At 45.1% G+C, this 20,597-nt stretch overlaps 1 protein-coding gene across 1 annotated transcript in view; it reads left to right on the top strand.

The window, feature by feature from the left end:
• SEC22C (SEC22 homolog C, vesicle trafficking protein) overlaps nt 1-17,708 on the top strand; it is a 43,247-nt gene extending 25,539 nt beyond the window's left edge. The window contains exon 7 of the mRNA XM_067530423.1: nt 17,483-17,708. Coding sequence (XP_067386524.1) covers nt 17,483-17,617 — 135 coding nt within the window. The 3' untranslated portion in view covers nt 17,618-17,708. The remainder of the gene's footprint in view (nt 1-17,482) is intronic.
• The last annotated feature ends 2,889 nt before the right edge of the window (nt 17,709-20,597 follow it).

The following is a 20,597-nucleotide window of genomic DNA, read 5'->3' as shown; positions in this document are numbered from 1 at the left end:
TTCCATAATGTGGGTAAGCCTGCCCACAAAATCCATATTAGGGAACATGCATTTAGCCATGTGTGTCCATTAATATCTGAACATTTCCTCCAGCTTGGGTTGTTGTTCAGGGACTAAGAAGAGTTCAAGTTAAGCGTTGACTGTCCTAATTATTTTTTTTCCATTTAGAACGGCTTCTTGGTAAGTTACCTCTTCGCACAGTATGTGTATAATATGCATTTAAACTTCCTTTTGCTGAAACAGGAAAAGAGAGAACATTGTTTACATGGATATGAGTCCTTCAAGATTTAATAAAAACAAGTGTTTTACGGTTTGGGAACAGAACATCTGGATCAGAAAATAGGATTATGCTTGTATTGAAACAGATCTTTAAAAGGAATCCAATTTTTGTCAGAACCTTGGACCATTTGAAATAGTTCGTTTAGCCATTTAATTCTTTCAGTTTTTGTATTATTTCCTGCCAACACTGTTGTTCACCTGGAAATACAGGGCAAGATAATAGGCCAAGAGTAAACCTCCTTACAGTTAAAATTCTTAGTGCTTAACCAACTTATGAAATATCGACCCATTCGCCCCTTCTTTTTTTTTTTTTTTTTAATTTTTAACCAAAGATCTGTTAAGGTTCTTGAAAGGCTGGCTGGTACCTTTTTTAAAAAAACTTTTGCACTGCATTAACAATTGAACCTGTTTATGTATGTAAAGTCGTTTGTTTGCATGTGTATATATGTACATATCTAATATGTTTAGAGTAAAAAATAAATGACTTTTTGTAATGGCTATGTTCATTTATAACTTCAGAAATTAGTGAAACACATCAGCAACAGGAAAAACAAGTTTATGATGAAATATTGATGAAAAAATATAAATATACATACCAAACTCTTGTCATACATAGTGAAGTCTGGAAAATATCTTGAGGGAAAAACTCAAGTTCTCTGTTCTTTGAGTTCATTTAACAAATACATTTTAAATCAAATCTGTTTCAAATGTTGCCCTAATACTTGCTGGGCTGTCTGTGTGGGTTGTCTATTTTTCATAGAGAGAAATATCTGCATGTAGACATGATGGGTTGCTTCAGTGATACGTTACACCCTCTAACAGTCACCCTTGAAAGTGATGGATGCTCCTTCCTGGGGCTGTTTAAAACTGGACTGCACAAAGCAATAACAAGATACATCTTATCTTGCAACCGATGCCTTTATTTAGGTCCCAAAACAACTAATTGGGGCTGCATCTGTGATGAAGAGCAGCAGACAAGCTTTAGCGAAGGTCACTAGCACCAAACAAGTTTTTTTTTAAAATACAAATTTCAGTGCAATTGTTAAAGTCTATACAAAAGAGATAAACTTAAAAAAAAAAATTCATTTGGAAAGATACATGTCCATAAAAATGAGATTCAGTACCACAAATTTAAAAGGCAAGATGCGCAACTCAGACTCTTTTTAATCCACTTGATAATTGGGTAAGGGAGTTGGGGTGATGTAATCTATGAGCCAAAGATGTAAGTGTAACCTAAATGCTCTTATACTCTCCTGTTAGCTTTTTATCCTACTCTCCTTTCTTCCATCCCCTTAGCAAGCATGTTATCTCAACCTAGGATTCCTTAAAAGCAGTGATTCAAATTCAAAGGGGAGGTGTAAGGAGATATGTCTCAGTTACTGAGTCTTGTGCCTGTTTTCCAATGTGTAAATGTAAGGTGCTTTCTAAATTCCAAGGCCTTGCCTTCACTAAGAGAAAAGGTGTCTTGAACCTTTTAAAAGCCTAGTGTAGACAAGATAAGTTGTAGTTTTAACAACTGTTAGCTGTGATCAGCTAACATTTATTAAAACTACAACTGCCTTTTCAACACTAAGATCATAAAATCATAGAGTTGGAGGGGACCTCCTACTGTCCAACCTAGACCTCCCCACTGCAACTTGAGACCATTGCTCCTTGTTCTGTCATCTGCCACCACTGAGAACAGCCTAGCTTCATCCTCCTTGGAACCCCCTTTCAGGTAGTTAAAGGCTGCTATCAAATCCCCCTTCATTTTTCTCTTCTGCAGACTAAACAAGCCTAATTCCCTCAGCCTCTCCTCATAAGTCTTGTACTCCAGCCCCCTAATCATTTTTGTTGCCCTCTGCTGGACTCTTTCCAACTTCTCCACATCCTTTTTGTAGTGGGAAGCCCAAACTGGACACAATACTCCAAATGTGGCCTCACCAATGCCGAATAGAGGGGAATAATCACTTCCCTCGATCTGCTGGCAATGCTCCTACTAATGCAGCCCAATATGCTATTAGCCTTCTTGGCAACCAGGGCACACTGCTGACTCATATCCAGCTTCTTATCCACTGTTACCCCTAGGTCCTTTTCTGCAGAACTGCTGCCTAGCTCGTCAGTGCCCAGTCTGTAGCCATGCATGGGATTCCTCCGTCCTAAGTGGAGGACTCTGCACTTGTCCTTGTTGAACCTCATCAGATTTCTTTTGGCCCAATCCTCCAGTTTGTTTAGGTTCTTCTGTATCCTATCCCTACCTTCCTGGGTATCTACCACTGCCCCCCAGCTTAGTGTCATCTGCAAACTTGCTGAGGGTGCAATCTACCCCCATCCTCCACATCATTAATGAAAATGTTGAACAAAACCGGCCCCAGAACCAACCCCTGGGGCACTCCGCTTGTGACTGGCTGCCAACTAGACATCGAGCCATTGATCACTACTTGTTGAACCCTATGCTCTAGCCAGTTCTCTATCCATTTTATAGTCCATTCATCCAACCCATACTTCTTTAACTTGCTGATAAGAATACTGTGAGAGACCGTATCAACAGCTTTGCTAAATTCAAGGTATATCACGTCCATCACTTTCCCCACATCCACAGAGCCAGTCACCTCTTCATAGAAAGCAATCAGGTTGGTCAGGCATGACTTTCTCTTGGTGAATCCATGTTGACTGTTCCTGATCATCTTCCTCTCTTCCAAGTGCCTTAAAATGGATTCCTTGAGGACCTGCTCCATGATTTTTCCAGGGATTGAGGTGAGACTGACCGGTCTGTAGTTCACTGGATCCTCTTTCCTCCCTTTCTTGAAGATGGGCCCTATATTTGCTTTTTTCCAGTCATCAGGGACCTCCCCCAATTGCCACGAGCTTTCAAAGATAATAGCCAATGGCTCTGAAATCACATCAGCCAACTCCCTCAGCACCCTCGGGTGCATTGCATCTGGCCCCATGGACTTGTGTATGTCCAATCTTTCTAAATAGTCTTGGACCTGTTCCTTCAGCACTGCGGGATGTTCACCTCCTTCCCATTCTGTGCCACCCAGTGCAGTAGTCTGGGAGCTGACCTTGTCTGTGAAGATGTTAATGCACATTAAAAATCTACCCTTTCCCCAGTGTAAATAGGGCCCAAGTTGATTGAGATACCCATAAATGCACTGAAAGAGCCAGGTTACAGCAACTTCAACTCTAGCTTCACTTTTGAATGTGCCCTAGTGTATCTACCTTGGAAAACTGAATGTCTGAGTCAGCTGTGCTGAGATACTAACTTGTGGTGCTGTAGTGTGTAGATATTTCCAACCTCAAGCTTAAACTACTGTGGTTACCACTGCAGCCTTCTAAAGACATAATTAAAGAAAGTATTTCAGCTGTACTGAGGTACAGTTTGGTAAAATGTAGATAGTAACAAGTAAGAGCCTTATTCTTCTGAACTGTTCCACCTAATTAGAAAAATATAATTCTAAATAATTGACTGCTCAAAGCATGTTTTTTCATGGGATGCCAAATGGAAAAGAGCAGCTGCTTTACCCTTCCCCCCCCCCCCCCCCCCGATGTGAATGAAGAAAGCAATTACAGTTTTATTTTCTTTTGAAGATCTGAGAAAAGGAGGCAGGAGGATGAGAAGAGCATCATGCCAAAGGAGGAACAATTCGTATCATGATGAAAGTGCAATTTCATGTGTAATGCCTGCATATCTATGCCTTACCCTGGGCGTTTGGCACCTCGACTTTTGTGCTGATGCTTTCCTTTGAATGTGACCCAATTACATCTATAACTGTTAGGAACGTTATTGGGCACTCGGAAAAGATCAGCTTGGAATGCATTATTTGCTCTTGATGCAGATTTTATGAGAGTTCTGGTTAAAAGTGAAAGAATCCTGCCATCATAACAGCCACTGGTCCTTAAATGGACCATAAACATGGTGGCAGGCAGTCTGTTTAGGCCCCCATATTTGTTTCACTTAAGGGCAATCTGCAGTTGATCAGAACGGCCATACAGGGTCAGGCCAATGGTCCATCTAGCCCAGTATCCTGTCTTCTGACAGTGGCCAGTGCCAGGTGCCTCAGCGGGAATGAACAGAACAGGTAATCATGGAGTGATCCATTCCCAGATTCTGGCAAACAGAAGCTAGGGGCACTTTAGAGCATGGTTTTTTTATCCCTGCCCATCCTGGCTAATAGCCATTGATGGACCTATCCTCCATGAACTTATCTAGTACTTTTTTTAACCCTGTTATATTCTTGGCCTTCGCAACATTCTCTCACAAGGAGTTCCGCAGGTTGACTGTGCGTTGCTTGAAGAAACACTTCCTTTCGCTTGTTTTAAACCTGCTGCCTATTAATTTCATTGGGTGACCTCTAGTCCTTGTGTTAGAAGGAGTAAATAACACTTCCTTATTCACTTTCTCCACGCCAGTCATGATTTTATAGACTTCTATCCTATCCCCCCCTTAGTCGTCTCTTTTCCAAGATGAAAAGTCCCAATCTGATTAATCTCTCCTCATATGGAAGCTGTTCCATACCCCTGATCACTTTTGTTTCCCTTTTCTGTACCTTTTCCAATTTCAATATATGTTTTTTTGAGATGGGGTAACCAGATCTTCAGTGTTCAAGATGTGGGTGTACCATGGATTCCCAACATTGTTAACTTTTTTGACTGCTGCTGCACATTGAGTGGATCTTTTCAGAGAACTATCCACAATGACTCCACAATCTATCTTGAGTGATAACAGCTAATTTAGACTCCATCATTTTATACATGTAGTTGGAATTATGTTTTCCAATATGCATTACTTTGCATTTATCAACTTTGAATTCCATCTGCCATGTTGTTGCCCAGTCAGCCAGTTTTGTGAGATGCCGTTGTAACTTTTCAGAGTCTGCTTTGGAGTTACAAAACTACTCGAGATAGTTATCAGCTGCAAATTTTGCCACAGCACTGTTTACCCATTCTTCCAGATCATTGACCAATATGTTGAGCAGTACTGGTGCCAGTATAGACCCTGTGGGGACACCACTATTTACTTCTCTCCATTCTGAAAACGGACCATTTATTCCTACCCTTTGTTTCCTATCTTTTAACCAGTTACTGATCCAGGAGAGGACCTTCCCTCTTTTCCCATGACAGCTTACTTTGCTTATGAGCCTTTGGTGATGCCATTTTAAAAACTCATCAGTTGCCATGCCATATTCCTGCAGTAACCACCATATGTCTGTGGATTCAGGAGCTGATAAGATGTTATTACATTCCTTGTAGAATATTCAATGACTTTTTAATGGTGACTACTGTATACAGCGTCTCAAAAGATACCTTTTAATCTAGGTCAGAAATGAAAACAGCATGGTTGCTGGGAAAGTTGGTAGTGGTTATTATTAAAGAAGAACAGTGATTGGAATGTGGTTGCACTAGCATTTTGCATTCTGAATTTTCTTTTGTCCAAATTTTCAAACTTAAGACATTTTGACCAGATCTACAACTCGTAGAAATCGACCAATACTTTATTTGGAATTTGAAAACTGACAACGAACTATATAGCTGAAGGGTGGGATTGTGGATACAACTTGTGAAAATTAGGTTGACTTTTTTTAGTTGAAAAACTGAATTTTGGACATTGGAGACCTGTTTTCAGGCTTTGATTTTTTCATGTCTGATTTTTAGACTCGAAAACCACTTTTACCACATTTTTAATTTTCATGTTGTTTTTTTAAATGTCTCTTATACATTCCTCTTTCAGGTAAAGAGGAACACTAGTCTGGGATATTTGAAACAGACAATTTTGAATAATTAAATAACTTTTAAAAATCTTTGATTTCTGCTCCCGCTTAAAAAGTAATCAAATTACACACAGGACCATATCTAATTCCCTTTTAGAATAAAAGTCATGAAGTAGATAAGATAGAGGGGCTGGAATAATGACTATTAAAATGTAAAGCAGTAGTCAGCATAGTACGGTATAAGGCTACAGGGAGCGGCTGAGATGTATTCTTTTGTTACACAATGAACTATATTAACATACAAAATCCTTTATTTCAGGGGCTCAGGTAGTGAATGGTAAAAAGCAATTATGCAAAAAGTTCAGCTTGCAATACGTTAGAGCTCATAAATATGCAGTAGGCAAGGCAATCAAAGAACCCTGGTCTGTGAGGTGCTGAACTCTGTCAACTCCCACTGACTTGATTGAGAGTGGGGTGGGCTGAGCCCCAGGCAGGATCAGACCTGAACAATCCACATTTGCCTAATGGCTGCGGACACAAGTCTTTCAGTTCATGTATCCCATTCAGATATGGGAAGTGCAGGACACATGACCTGCCATTCGTCATTGCTTCCAGAACTCAAGACCCACAGATTGCTAAACCCTCCCAGCCTCCATCTGCCATTGAAATTAATGGGAATGCCACACCCCAAGGGGATGTGGTATCATTGCCCATGCCAGCAGAGTGGACCTTATATATTCTAAATAAGCATCTGTTTTAAATGCGCAGCCATATCTTAAAGGTATATAACACCATTATTCATGTACTATCCATCCAGGTATTTCTAAGGCTCGTCACCACAGTGTTTGAGAACTTATGTTAACATCCAGAGTCCCCAGTCGAGTCTGCAATCACATGGTGCTAAGTATTGTGTAAATGTTGAGGCAGACTGTAGAGCTTAAATCTGCAAAGGGGGGGGAAAAAAAGTAAATATTCCCATTAATATTAAGCCACTCTGTATCTGAGAGAGAAATTTTGGTCTGCAAAGTTTTTTTCTTGACAGCATGGAATTCCCTTCCAGAGGTGGAACCCCTCATCCATAGTATTGCCATATTAATGTATTTACTTAAATCTGTGCTGCTTTATGATGATCCAACTTCCAGTCACGCAGTCCAGTCCCGTGATTCTCTGTATTCTTTGTCTTTGGCCTTGTCTTCTCTATGACCTGGATAGGGCAGAACACAGTCAGTGTTTGACAAATGATACGATGTCCATTCCATGCGAGCTCTAACTGAGTGTAGTGACTGTATCCAACTAAGACCCACTGGGGCGCAAACCCTTGTATGGCTTCAGCTCTGCTGGAAGTTTGGAAAAGCTCTTCCGGTGACTTGTTAGTGCAGAATTGAGTCCAGCACACTGTGTGCAGTGCTGTTGTAGACAGGTCGTTCCCAGGATATTAGCCAAGGTAGATGAGGTAATATTTTTAATTGGACCAACTTCTGTGAGTGAGAGAGACCAGCTTTTGAGCTTAAGCTGTATTGCTTGATGCAGTGATTCCAACAGGCATCTGGCAGGTGTGCGGCTAAATCCTCTGTCAGACTTTTTAGGAATTCCTACAGTATTTCCTTTAGTTTATTCTCCATCTCCTTAACCTCCTGTAGAACATTGTGTCTGTGTGATGGCGCAGAACAATGCTACACACGTCTGACCGGAAGGGAAGAAAATCCCTTCTTAACTCGAAATCGCAAGAGGAATGAGATGAGACTGAACTTGGAGACAAAGCACAACCAAAGAGAGGGGGTACATTTTTCAGAAGTGCCAAAGTGACTTGGAAACTTGTCACATTTTGAGAAGTGACTTCGGCCCAGAGCCACACAAGTATGTGGGGGTCTAACTCCCAATGATTTCAAGGGCAGGTAGGCACTTAAGTACCTTTCGACGATCTGGCCCTAGGCATTTCAGAAGTATTTTTAGGTGCCAAAAGCTACAGATAAAGGCCTAGTGCGCTTTACAAGAGCAGGGAGTCAGGCACCCAACCTGCTCAGGCACTTTTGAAAAATCCCAGTGGGTGCCTCTCTGCACCTTTAGGCACCTAAAACTAACCTCAAATTTTGAAAATCTGGCCCTCAGGGTCCTAACTTGAAAATTGGACTTTGGTTCCGAAGTCACTTAGGTGCTTTTGGTATTTCCTCCCTCAATTTCACCTGTAGTATAGATATCCTTAAAGCACTGAGGTAGCTGAACTATTCCTTACATTGCCTCATTTTCTAATGGAAGTGTCATGCATTGACTTCATTAGGAGCAGGGTCACCTGAGATCACTGTAAGCAGGTTCCATTGTATTTAACTCCTTGATATTTACGGAGACAGTTTCACTGGGAAACAGTGCATTTTGAAATGTTAACTAACCCGTGCTAACACTGCAACTTGCCTTGTCTAGGGTAGGATTTTAACACCCAGGTAAAATGTACCTTTTTCCTGGCGTAGATGTGGCCAAAGTGAATTGTGTTTTCAAGGTATCTCTAGCTGCATTTCAAGCTTTTTGCTTGCTGATCTCTGGTCCAACCACTAAGCGGCATCAACATACAAGCTAATGCTGCACTTCTCAAGCCAATGGGGGTGGAGGGGAGTGGTGTGTGGAGTCAGACAGATGGAGAATTTAACTGCTTATATGAACAATAAGATTTCCCTGATAGATTTTACTTTGAAGTTTACAAAACAAAGCAATTCAGAGACATTAAGGGGAACACTCAAGAAAAGTCCATTTACCCAACTACTTTGATGCAATTTGTGAGCCATAAAAAAATTGCAGATTTTTTTCCTCTTTCCCATTTTGGTTCTTTGGTGCATGTTGTGTGCCCCATATTGCTCCTCTGGTTCCTGATGTTCTACTTCGAGTGATTGCTCATATCCATTCCAATATAGGTGAGTGTGTGCCCCATGTGTTGGTTCCCGGAACTTTTTTCCCCTTTGTAAGCACCGTAGGGCCGGTTTAGGCGCCCCCTGGAGTGCCGCGCTCATGCTGCGGTATATCAGGTGCCACCGGCCCTGCGGGCCCTCAGTTCCTTCTTTCTGCCCGTTGACGGTTGCTGGAACGTCTGCCTCTTGCTAACAGCGAGTAGCTTCCCCGTTGTTCATTGTTGAATAGTAAATAGTTGTTAAATATAGCAGTTAAGTTTGAATAGTTAAGTGTTAGTGTTAGACAATTGATAGATAGCCCTCAGGGGCTTAAGGTTGGGCCATGCCTGGCTCAACCGGTTTCAAGTCCCCTTCGAGCCCATGGCTACATGCCTGCTGCTTGTCCTCTCTTGGAAGGTAGCCTTCCTGGTGGCCATTACATCGGGTAGGAGGGTCTCCGAGATAAGGGCTTTGACCTCGGAGCCTCCCTACACTGTCTTTTATAAAGACAAGGTGCGACTGGACCCCACTCGGCCTTCCTGCCTAAGGTGGTGTCCCAGTTTCATTATAACCAGGATATCTTCCTCCCCGTGTTCTTTCCTAAACCACATGACTTGGAGGAGGGGCGGAGATGGCACTCACTGGACGTGAGACGAGCCCTGGCCTACTACATCAAGCGGACACGGCTGTTCCGGAAGTCGACGCAGCTGTTCGTGGCAGTGGTGGACCGAATGAAGGGCTCACCTGTTTCCACCCAGTGCATCTCCACCTGGATCACAGCCTGCATCAGGTGCTGCTACGAGCGGGCGACGGTGCCGCTTCCAGGAGCTGTGTCAGCGCACTCAACCAGAGCCCAGGCCTCGTCGGCAGTCTTCCTGGAAAGAGTGCCCCTGTAGGACATCTGCAAGACAGCGACCTGGTCGTCGGTCCACACCTTCACGTCCCACTACGCCATCATGCAGCAGGTGAGAGAGGACGCGGGCTTCGGCAGGGCCGTGCTGATGAGAGCAGCTTGACGCTGACTCCTACCCACCTCCAAAGTATGGCTATTTAATCACCTGTATTGGAATGGACATGAGCAATCACTCGAAGTAGAAAACAAGGTTACTTACCAGTAACTGTTGTTCTTCGAGAAGTGTTGCTCATATCCATTCCAAACCCACCCTCCGTCCCCACCGTCGGAGTCGGCAGAAAGAAGGGACTGAGGCCCCGCAGGGCCGGCGGTGCCTGATAGACTGCGGCATGAGTGCAGCACTCCAGGGGGCGCCTGAGCCGGCCCTACAGGGCTGGCTAAGGGGAAAAAAGTTCCGGGAACCAGCACACGGGGCGCACACTCACCTCTGTTGAAATGGACATGAGCAACACATCTCGAAGAACAACAGTTACTGGTAAGTAACCCTGGTTTTGGGTCTTTCTGTCTGAGCTCTAAGGAAGGGAACTGATTGTGCTCGAGCAACCACTCCAGCTGACTAAGTGGGTAGAACTATTGAGGTGCAAAACATACTATTCCTTAAAAATAGTTAGGAAGTGTTTGAAAATTTAAGCCATGCAAAAAGGAAAACGACAGTATTTATGTTTGGTTCAAGGCCTAGATGAGTGACTGTATCTTTCACATTAACATTTTTATTCACCTAAAGGCAACATTCTTTCCTAGCAAGGAAAAGTAGGTCAGGTTCCGCTTTGGTGCAGTCTTTAGGCTGGGATGGAAACTAACAACTCTAATGATGATGAAGGATGGACTAGTGCTTAGAGCACTCCACATGGCCTCAGGAAACACGGGTTTAATTCCTGACTCAGCCACAGGCTTTCAGTATGACTTTAGGTAAGTACTTAAGCTGGGTGCCTGTGAGTGAAATACAAGGCTTGGCAATGAAATGCTGTTTGGCTGCCTTCCAGCTCTTAGATAAATGAATCCTCTCCACCTGCTGCTCGTGAGCAAGGACTCTTTGTGTTCCTCCAAAAATATTAGGCTTTTGTGGAGATTTCTCTATATTTTCCTCCCCACTTTTTAAATGAATGAGGATATCTTTCTGCCACATTTGATTGTTTTTTGAGTAAAGAACCAGCATTTGGCATGCCTCGAAACTCCTGTTCTTGTACTGCGGAAAATGTTTCTCTTCTGTCTGAAATTCTCTTTTACTGTGCTAAATGCTCTTGTGACTCAAAAATGTAAGGCGGTATCAGAAAGATCCCACTCACCCTTCGCGTTCAAAGGCACCGATGGCATGTCTACCCTGCAGTTAAAAAGCTGCCGCTGGCCCGTGCCAGCTGACTTGGGCAGGTGAGGCAGGGGCTAAGGTGCTGTTTAAATGTGGTGTAGACATTCAGGCTTGAGCTGGAGCTTGGCTCTCGGACCATCACGGTGCTGGAGCCGCAGCCTGAGCCCTACACCGCAATTAAATGCTCTGTGCCCACGCCCAAGTCAGCTGACACAGGCCAGCCACCGGTGTCTGATTGCAGAGTGGACATGCTCTAAGTAACTGATCCAAATTCCACTGACTTCAGTAGCCTTTGGATGAAGTACTACAGCCCAGATCCAGAAATCGGCTCCCTCCTGTGCTATTCTGCTCGTGCTAGCAACACGCTGAGAAATCCGGTGTCCCTGTGGGTTACAGCTTTTCAGGGGGTGGCTAGACACGGCAGGGCACAGCAGAAGGCGACACACATCCTGGCAGCCCATGTTCCAAGGACCTTATTCTGCTCTCACTTACACCAGTGCAACTTCCTTGGTTCCACTGGGGTTACTCCTGATTGACACCCGTGTAAGTGAGAATCATAGAAATGCCGGACTGGAAGGGACCTCAATAGATTACTAGTCCGACTCATGGCAGGACTACTTAATAACTAGACCATTTCTGACGGGTGTTTTGTCTAACCTATTTTTAAAAACCTCCAGTGACAGAGATTCCACAGCTTCCCTAGGCAATTAGTTCCAGTGCTTAGTTACCCTGAGGGTTAGGGAGTTTTTCCTAATGTCCAACCTGAACCAGCCTTGCTGCAATTTAAACCCATTGCTTCTTGTCCTATCCTTAGAGATTAATGAGAACAATTTTTGACTCTCCTCTTTGTAACAACAAGAGAAGAGAATGACGCTGTCCCAATAGGAATTTACCTGCAGATCCTATTCTGGATGGGACGATCTTCTCGATTTTAAGAGCTGGCTTCTCTGCCTCTGTTCCAGCTCCAGTTGCCAAACTGATAAATCTCCCTGATGGAGGGGAATTTTCCACTGGCATTTAGCTGGAAGTACTAATTCCTGTGTCATTGCCTGTCTGCCACCAGGTATAGAGGGTATTTTGGGGACAGGATGCATAGGGGGCAGAACTCTACTGTGCTAAGCCAATTTACCATTGGCATATGGTCCCCTAAGGACTATAGCTAGCTGGTGTAAATTAGAGCAGCACTTAGGCTGCTCCAACTTTTGCTGAGGCTGGGGCAGCTTGAGAACCTGAGAGCTGGTCTGCCCCTCTTCTGTCTTGCGCTGAGCAGATCTTGGCACAGGAGGAAACTTGGCCCTAAATATATATATATTTTAAAAATGTACCTTTCACTACTGAGAAATAGGCATAATTAGAAAGCCTCCATTCTGGGTGTGGCACTTCAAAATCCCCTGACATAGGCTAAATGTCCAGAAAGATGCATTAATGTCGCACATGGAAAACCAGCAACTATACATCTGACATGTCTGTTTATCTACAGAAATTGGACTGGCTGATAATATGATACATGGGATACAGCAGATAAGAGCGCTACAAGCACTATTTTACTTGTAATGGCAATTAATTCATTTCCCTCTACAGCGTCAATTCATGTTCTCTGGGCCCTGGCCACCAACTGAGACCCACTAAGAGCCCTAGTTGAGAACCCTAAACAAGCATAGGACCATCTCACCATCCCAGGCTTCCACCTTGGAACTGATCCAAAGCCCATTGAAGTCCATGCAAGTGCTTCCAGTGACTTTAATGGACTTTGGATCAGGCCCAGGGTGACTCCCTGGCTACCTTATGGTATCTTGTGGGAGAGTTTGTGACCCTAGTTCTGTGAGAAGTCAGAGTCTTTGGCTTCTGTCGTTCAGTCTAAAGCTAGTTACAATAAATTAAGTACAGTAGAACCTCAGGGTTACGAACACGTCGGGAATGGAGGTTGTTCGTAACTCTGAACAAAAAACATTATGGTTCTTTCAGAAGTTTACAACTGAACATTGACTTGATACAGCTTTGAAACTTTACTAAGCAGAAGAAAAATGCTGCTTTCCAATGATTTTTTAGTAGTTTATGTTTAACATAGCACAGTATTCGCACTTTTTTTTAATTTTGGGTCTCTGCTGCTCCTTGATTGCATACTTCCAGTTCCAAATGAGGTGTGTGGTTGACTGGTCAGTTCTTAACTCTGAGGTTCCACTGTGGTTAACTTTCGAACATGCTTACAAAGGTATTTAGGCTCCTAACTTCCACTGAAGTCACTACATGCTCTGAACACAGCCCTACTCTCCATCCTGTCCATCCAACATAGAGGTGCTGTCATGGTGCAAATAGCCTGTTTTGACTCTGGCATGGTCTTTCACAAGATCGCAGCGAGGGTTAATCAGTGCTACAGGCCTGCACTTGGATCTTGTCTTCACTAGGAAAAAAGGTGTGTTCTTACCGTGTATTAACTGCCCCATGATAACTAACACCAGGTAAAGTCCCAGTGAAGACGAGGCAGTTGTAGTTTTAGCACATCAGCAGATCAAGGTAAACCCTATGGTACACTCTCCATTAAACAAGTACCCTACGCTTTTTCTCCCTCGGTGCTCACACTCAGCGTATGAAATCTGAGATGCACATACGCACACCTTTAATATCTTCCATAGAAACTTGGCACATCAACTTGTTCTAAAAGGAGTGCAGTTGTAATTAAAAAAGGAGATGATATTGCTGGTCTAAGCAGCTATGAGTCAGTGGATCAAACCCGAATCATTTCTGTATTGGCAAGGGAAGCTGCCAGCATTAAAAGAACTTTTTTATATTACTTTCCTGATGTGTTATCATTGTGAGTGGTCCATCAGTTGAATCTCCTTGAAGGGCTTCAGCTGGGGGATGGTTAAATAAATCAGACGAGTCCTAATTAACTCTGGTCGTCGTTTGGTTTCAGCTGGATCATTGAAAGAGGGGAAAGTCGTTATCGTTATTCTTGTTAGCCAGCTAGCATGCCAGGGTGTGCTAGTCCCCTTTCAGTACTTAGCCCAGATCTTTAAAGGTACCTGGGCATTGGGCTGCTCAGCATTGTAAGGTCTAACTCCTATGGGTGCGTCTACACAGCCCATGGCAGCGAGCCTCCAAGTCCAGAGTGACAGATTCGGGGTCGCAAGGCGTGTGCTGCGGCTCTAAAAATAGCAGTGGAGATGCTGCAGCTCGGGCTGTGAAGCCTGGGGAAGGGGGGTGGGTGTTAGAGCCTGAGCCGAAACATCTACACTGTTATTTTTAGCGCCAAAGTGCGAGCCCCAGTCTGGTGACCGGGGTCTGAGACCGGCTGCCATTCGCTGTGTAGAAATACCTGCCCGGAGGAATTTGCAGCCCCGAGCGAGGTGTCCAAGCTCCCTATACAATGGACGGGGAGAGTTAGATGTCTAAGGAAGGGGTTTTCAGGAGCCGGCCAGCTGAGCAGGGAGCCACCTGAGCTATCTGGGAGTGAAATGCCAAGGAGAGGGGCTTAGGTGCCCCGTGTGCTGGCTGAGGGGGCTCGAGATAGATATCTCCCTCTGCGGGGACTCCTTTCCGGGCATGGCTCCTTAGTGTCTGATCCAAAGCCGGCAACGTGGGCTTTAGCACCAGTGCCAGCTGTAGCACTGCATGCTTTTAGTGCTGGCAGCCCCCTGTTCAATCCCTGGTGTGTTGGCCAAGAAGAGGGTGCCTGTCACGGTCTAGAATAGGCAGCCAAGGGCTGGGGGTGGGATGAGGTGTGTGCGGTCAGAGTACCTGGTAATGGTGGGGCTCGCTACGCTTCCTAAGGGAGCAAGTTCTGTTGGTGGCTTGGGGGCAATGAAAAGTGATCTGTACAGGAGAGGGCAGAGGTAGCAGGAGCCCACTCCTATTTATTTTTCATGTTGTTGTAACGTTGAAAAGCCCCAGACAGATCAGGGCCCTGCCGTGTTCTGCACTGCACAAATGCACAGTGAAAAAAGAGCTCAGGCCCCAAGAATTTACCATCTAAACAGAGAAAACGGACACATTTCCTAATCCGCATTTTACAGATGGAGAATCGAGGACCATACAATGAGACTGGGGCAAAACTGGGTAGTGAGCCCTGATCTCCGGAGTCCCCACCTGCCATTTGAACCCCAGGGCCGTCCTTCCTCATGCTGTATGGATTGAAAATAATTGGCGTACCGTATGGCAGGAAAGAGTATTTCTTGCTTGGAAAACGGAGTTCTTGACTATAAAAAGAAAGTCAATGTAGGCACTAATAAGTGCCATGCAGCTGCAAAGACAGGGAGTCACTGGAGGCAGGGGTACACCCACACACCTTCAGAGAGGGACACCTCTGGGGCTTGGAAAATAAATCACCCAGCGAGCTGTAGAACTGTCAGCTTTCCTTAACAGCTTTGTCACAATGTGTGGGGTAATGTGAAGAACTGGGTAATGGCTCTGTAAAACCTGTGATTTTAATCTCTTCTCTGCTTGCTTCAGCTCCTCATTTTGCATTCTCTTTATTAATGAAAACCCTGCCCTGTCTTTTGTCTTCCATTGACTTAGCCTCCCCAGTTTCTGTTTGTGTTGACTGGAAAAAAAAAAAAAAAGGCTCTGATGAGGCCACAGGAGGTGGAAATGTGCTCAAGTGGTCTTTGCTTGTCAGAGACAGCAAACACTGCAAAACTCGTGTTTGTGAGAGAATAAATTAACGGTGCCTTCAGCCTGGCTGCCTTTCAGAAGACTCTGTCAGGTAGTTCAGGGCCAGAATGTAGCGTTTATGGTAAAACCAAAACCAATTTTAGGGACTGATTCTTAGATTCACACCGCTCTGGCCTCGGGAAGGGATATTAAAGTTTACATTTCCCCTCCCTTTAGGGCTCATTGATGGTGTCAGAGCAGCAGAAATTGTAACTGGGATCAAGACCTTGGTCTACGTCTACACTTAAACAGCTACAGCGGTGGAGCTCTAGCACTTCAGCGCAGATGCTCACTACAGTGACAGGAGAGGTTCTCCCGTTGCTGTAGTTCATCCATCTCTCTGCGAGGCAGTAGCTTGTCAACCTAGTGCTGGCTACACAGGGGGCTAGGCCTCTTTAACCCTGTTGCGTGGGGGGGTGGATTTGTCACACCCCTGAGCAACGTAGCTGGGTTGACCTAACTTTTTTGTGTAGACCTGACCTTACAGATTAACCAAACTTAATGTTAATCAACGTCTTTTCATTAATTAACAAAACAAAAAAACAACCTCTCTCGTGCCTGGATTTAAACATTTCCCTGCATTTTTGCAGCACTGTAATATTGCCTGGGACCCAGAAATTAAAACTATGAACTAAAGTGAACCTGGCCACTCTATTTTCATTGTTCATCTAATGAAGCTGCTTTAATGGCCCTCATTACTGTAATATCTGAATGCCTCACAATTTTTAATGTAATGACCTTCCTCACACCCCTCTGGGGTTGAGAAGTGCTATTAACCCCCTTTTCCAAATGGGAGACTGAGGTATTAAAGAACTAGCTAGCGGACACACAATAAATCCCTGGTTGAGGAGGGACGTGAACCTACATCATCACCTCTAGCCTATGCTAGCGCCCAAACCACAAGCCCACCTTTCCTTGCTGCTCTAGATTTGGTGAAATACAAATACATAGGAATGGAGGAATGAACAGTCTGGATCAGAGCAGTGGCCCATCTAGTCCAATATCATATCTCCGTTAGCCGCTAATGCTAGTAAACATGTAACCTACGGTAGCACAGTGTGGGTCTTTGTCCTCCTGCTAGTGGCTAGTCCAGAGAGATGGATAAGAGGCAACTATTGCATCCTGCAAACAGGTTTGCTCCTTTAGTTCACGTAATAAAGACTTCTGCTTTTTAGCCCTGAGAGTCTCAGGTTCAAACCCTCCTAATGACTTAATGTGGCACGAGTCCCCCTATATGCAATCAAGGTCAATGTTTTTGGATCATCTTGTATATGGTGCTAACCTAGTGACCCTGTGTATTTTTGTGTGTGCCCTGGCCAGAGGCACTGGTTCACACTGGTTCCATTCAAGCCATGATTAGAGCAAAGTATTTGGAATGCATGATGCTTGTCTGATATCCCTGCACTCCTCAGGCACTGGGTGCTTTCAGAGCACTCGCTTAGATCACAGGAATGCGGACAAATGCGCATGGTGGGATTTGGAGGGAACCACGTGTGATTGACTCTTGAGTGTGGGAAGGAAAAGAAATAATAGAAATCAACCTGAGAGGGGGACTCAATTTCAATTTAAACTTCCCGCAAAACTCGTATGTGAGAGGGTCATCCGGGAGAACTACCAAAATCAAATGTTTGCTGGTTCACTCCCGCTTCTCCCCACCGTGGGTAACTGCTGAGCATTTGCTCTCTCTGCCTTATTTGGTGTGCAGTTGCGTGGACTGCAGTGAAAAATTCAGCCTTGAATCAGCTTCTTTTTTTCCCGCGTTTTTTAGGCTGGCTATGTTTTAGACACGTCACAAGCTGCAAAAGTCAGCGAGATGAGCATAAACGGAATGGAACCCAGCTGCCTTCTGCTAAGGATAGAGGCTGAAATTCACCGCTGTGCAGAGGTCCAGCACAGGGTGTGACACACTGCACTCCCCACGATCACCCTTACAGTGTAACTGTGTCTTGTTTAATGCAAAGCCTGTCGTGTAAGATGTTTTTGGAACGCTCATGACGAACGGACCACTCTTGTTACAGTGATACGTTTGTTGCAGTGTCGTGTGTTTAGTTATGAGGCTTCACCCTGTAATGCTCCCAACTCTGTGTCTCGTGGCTTGAGACAGATCTAGGCGAAACTCGACAGAGCTGCGGGGCAGTTCGCATCTCCTTAGGACTTGGATAGCACAACCTAGCTTAGCATCTCAGGACCAAAGGGCTGGCCCAGACGTTGACAAACAAATCCACAAAGAACCACAGTGACTCGGCATGGAGAGAACCAGGTCCGGACACTATTAGTCACCTGGCCCTGAAAGGGGAAGGGGGGGGCGAGGTCCCAGAAGGGGGCAAAGGAACATGTTAAAAAGAGGAGACATTTTTCTATTTTCTCTCTTTCACCTCCATCTGCAAACACCACCAAGCTGTTGAAATGCTGATCACCGGGGGAGGCCCTGGCTGGGGTAGATCAGCCAACCTGTGGTGAAAATCATCTGAATATGTAAGGTTGCTGACAGTGTTAAGCTTAGTTTAAAATGTTTTTGGCTTTTGTCTATCTTGATCAAATCTGACTTGTTTTCCTCTGATTTATAGTCACTTAAAATCTTTCTGTACTTAATACATTTGTTTGTTTTATCGAAAGCAGTGCCTTTGGTTTAAGGCGTGTTCGAGACTCCATCTGAAGTGACAAGGTTGGTGCATCTCAATTACTTTGATAAATTGACAGACATATGAGCTTGCAGTGTTCAGTGGGCAGCACTGAATATTGTAAGACGGCAGGTCCTAGGTTTGCATCTGGGACCGGGGATATTGATTGGGGTCATTCCATTGCATAATCCCATGAGTGGCTGGTTAGAGGCACTCACTCACTGAGCTGGGGGCAACTTGCTTGCTGTCGACTTCTGCATGGACTGTCCAGGAGTGGGGGTTCACACAGCAGAGCAGAGTGAGATAGACAAACTCCAAGAGTGAGGGGTTAGGGTGACACAGCAATACACTGGTCCAGATTGCAGAGGGGAACGTCACACAGGGTGGATGCACCACATATTCACACAAGCTGGAGGCTAACATGACTAGTGGTTTTTGAGGCCTCGATTTTTGGGTGCCCAACTTGAGGCATGGTAAAAGGACCTGGTTTTCTGAGAGCCAGTGCTCAGCGCTCTCTAAATATTGGGCCCCTTTGAAGTGTCTTGAGATAAGCCCCTAAAAATTCATTAGTCACCTTGGAAAAGCTCGACCACTTGTTTAGTCAGAAATGAATACGAGGTGGTAGAAGGCTTCTCAGAGGTGCCCCTCTTGTCGTGGCAGTGAATGGATGCCCCACAATAGAGGCTACCAGTGATACAAGGATATAAATGTATTGGGCTGGACGCCACAACTTAAAACTAAAGGTGGCCCCACGTCCCTTCAAAGTACTAAATTAAAGAAAAACCCGCCCTTCTGCTCCCCTGATGGTGTTGCGGCCACACACCATGCGTGGCTTGTCAGGGTCATGAACTAGTTAATTCTGCTGAAAAGAGTCACTGAACTGACCTCACAGAGCTTTAGTAACTGAAAGACATTAGAGTTTCCATGGAGCCGAGAATCCTAGAAGATGAGGGCTGGAACGGATGTCAGGAGGTCATCTAGTCCAACCATCTGCTCAAAGCAGGACCAACCCCAACTAAATCATCCCAGCCAGGGCTTTGTCAAGCCGGGCCTTGAAAACCTCTAAGGATGGAGATTCCACCACCTCCCTAGGTAACCCATTCCAGTGCTTCACCACCCTCCTAGTAAAGTTTTTCCTAATATCCAACCTAGACCTCCCCCACTGCAACTTGAGACCATTGCTCCTTGTTCTGTCATCTGCCACCACTGAGAACAGCCTAGCTCCATCCTCCCTGGAACCCCCTTTCAGGTAGTTGAAGGCTGCTATCAAATCCCCCCTCATTCTTCTCTTCTGCAGACTAAACAAGCCTAGTTCCCTCAGCCTCTCCTCATAAGTCCTGTGCTCCAGCCCCCTAATCATTTTTGTTGCCCTCCGCTGGACTCTCTCCAATTTGTCCACATCCTTCCTGTAGTGGGGGGCCCAATACTGGACACAATACTCCAAATGTGGCCTTACCAGCATCGAATAGAGGGAATAATCACTTCCCGCGATCTGCTGACAATGCTCCTACTAATGCAGCCCAATATGTCGTTAGTCTTCTTGGCAATAAGGGCACACTGCTGACTCATATCCAGCTTCTTGTCCACTGTAACCCAAGGTCTTTTTCTGCAGAACTGCTGCCTACCTCGTTGGTTCCCACTCTGTCAGCCATAGCTAGCCATCTTGCTTCCCTGTGATGTTCGGACTTACTTGATGTGCTATAAAGGGGACTGTACAAGCTCTGTGGGCCTGTATTTGCGGAGGACAAATCTTTCCTTTAGGCAGATCTGCCTGTGTCCACCAGCACACTATGGAAACGCCTCTGGGTGCATGTTCTGTTCACAGGTAAGCGGCAGGATCTAGAATTCCAAGAGGTCGATCAGATCGGATTCAAGCAGGAGTGGGCGAGGGGTGGGTTTCCATCAGACTCCGACTAACCTCCTGCCATGATTAGGGTGGGGTGACAAGGATACAAACCTCATGTTAATCAGTAAGGGTTAAAGAGCAGCTATGGGCTGAGTCAGCCCTGCCCTGCTGCACCGGTGAAGAATGCCAGTCTGGAGATATGTCTGTGCTGCAGCTGCGGGTGTGATTTGCAGCTCATGTAGATGTACCCGCGCTAGCTGTACTCTCACTGGTTTGCTAAAAATAGCAGTGAGGACCCTGTGGCCGTAGGCTTCAGCATGGGCTGCAGATCGCACCCCTGCTCAGGAGAAGGTGAGGTGAGGTTGGAAGTGGTTCAGGGAAGAAGCAAGAAGTCTACGAGACAGGCCCTGAGGAAA

This window comes from Emydura macquarii, unplaced genomic scaffold (genome assembly GCF_026122565.2).
Source record: "Emydura macquarii macquarii isolate MOO-44397 ecotype Brisbane River unplaced genomic scaffold, CSIRO-AGI_Emac_v2 contig_3080, whole genome shotgun sequence".
Classification (NCBI taxonomy): Eukaryota; Metazoa; Chordata; order Testudines; family Chelidae; genus Emydura; species Emydura macquarii.
Note: the sequence above shows the minus strand (reverse complement) of the source record. Positions and strands in the feature narration are given on the sequence as shown.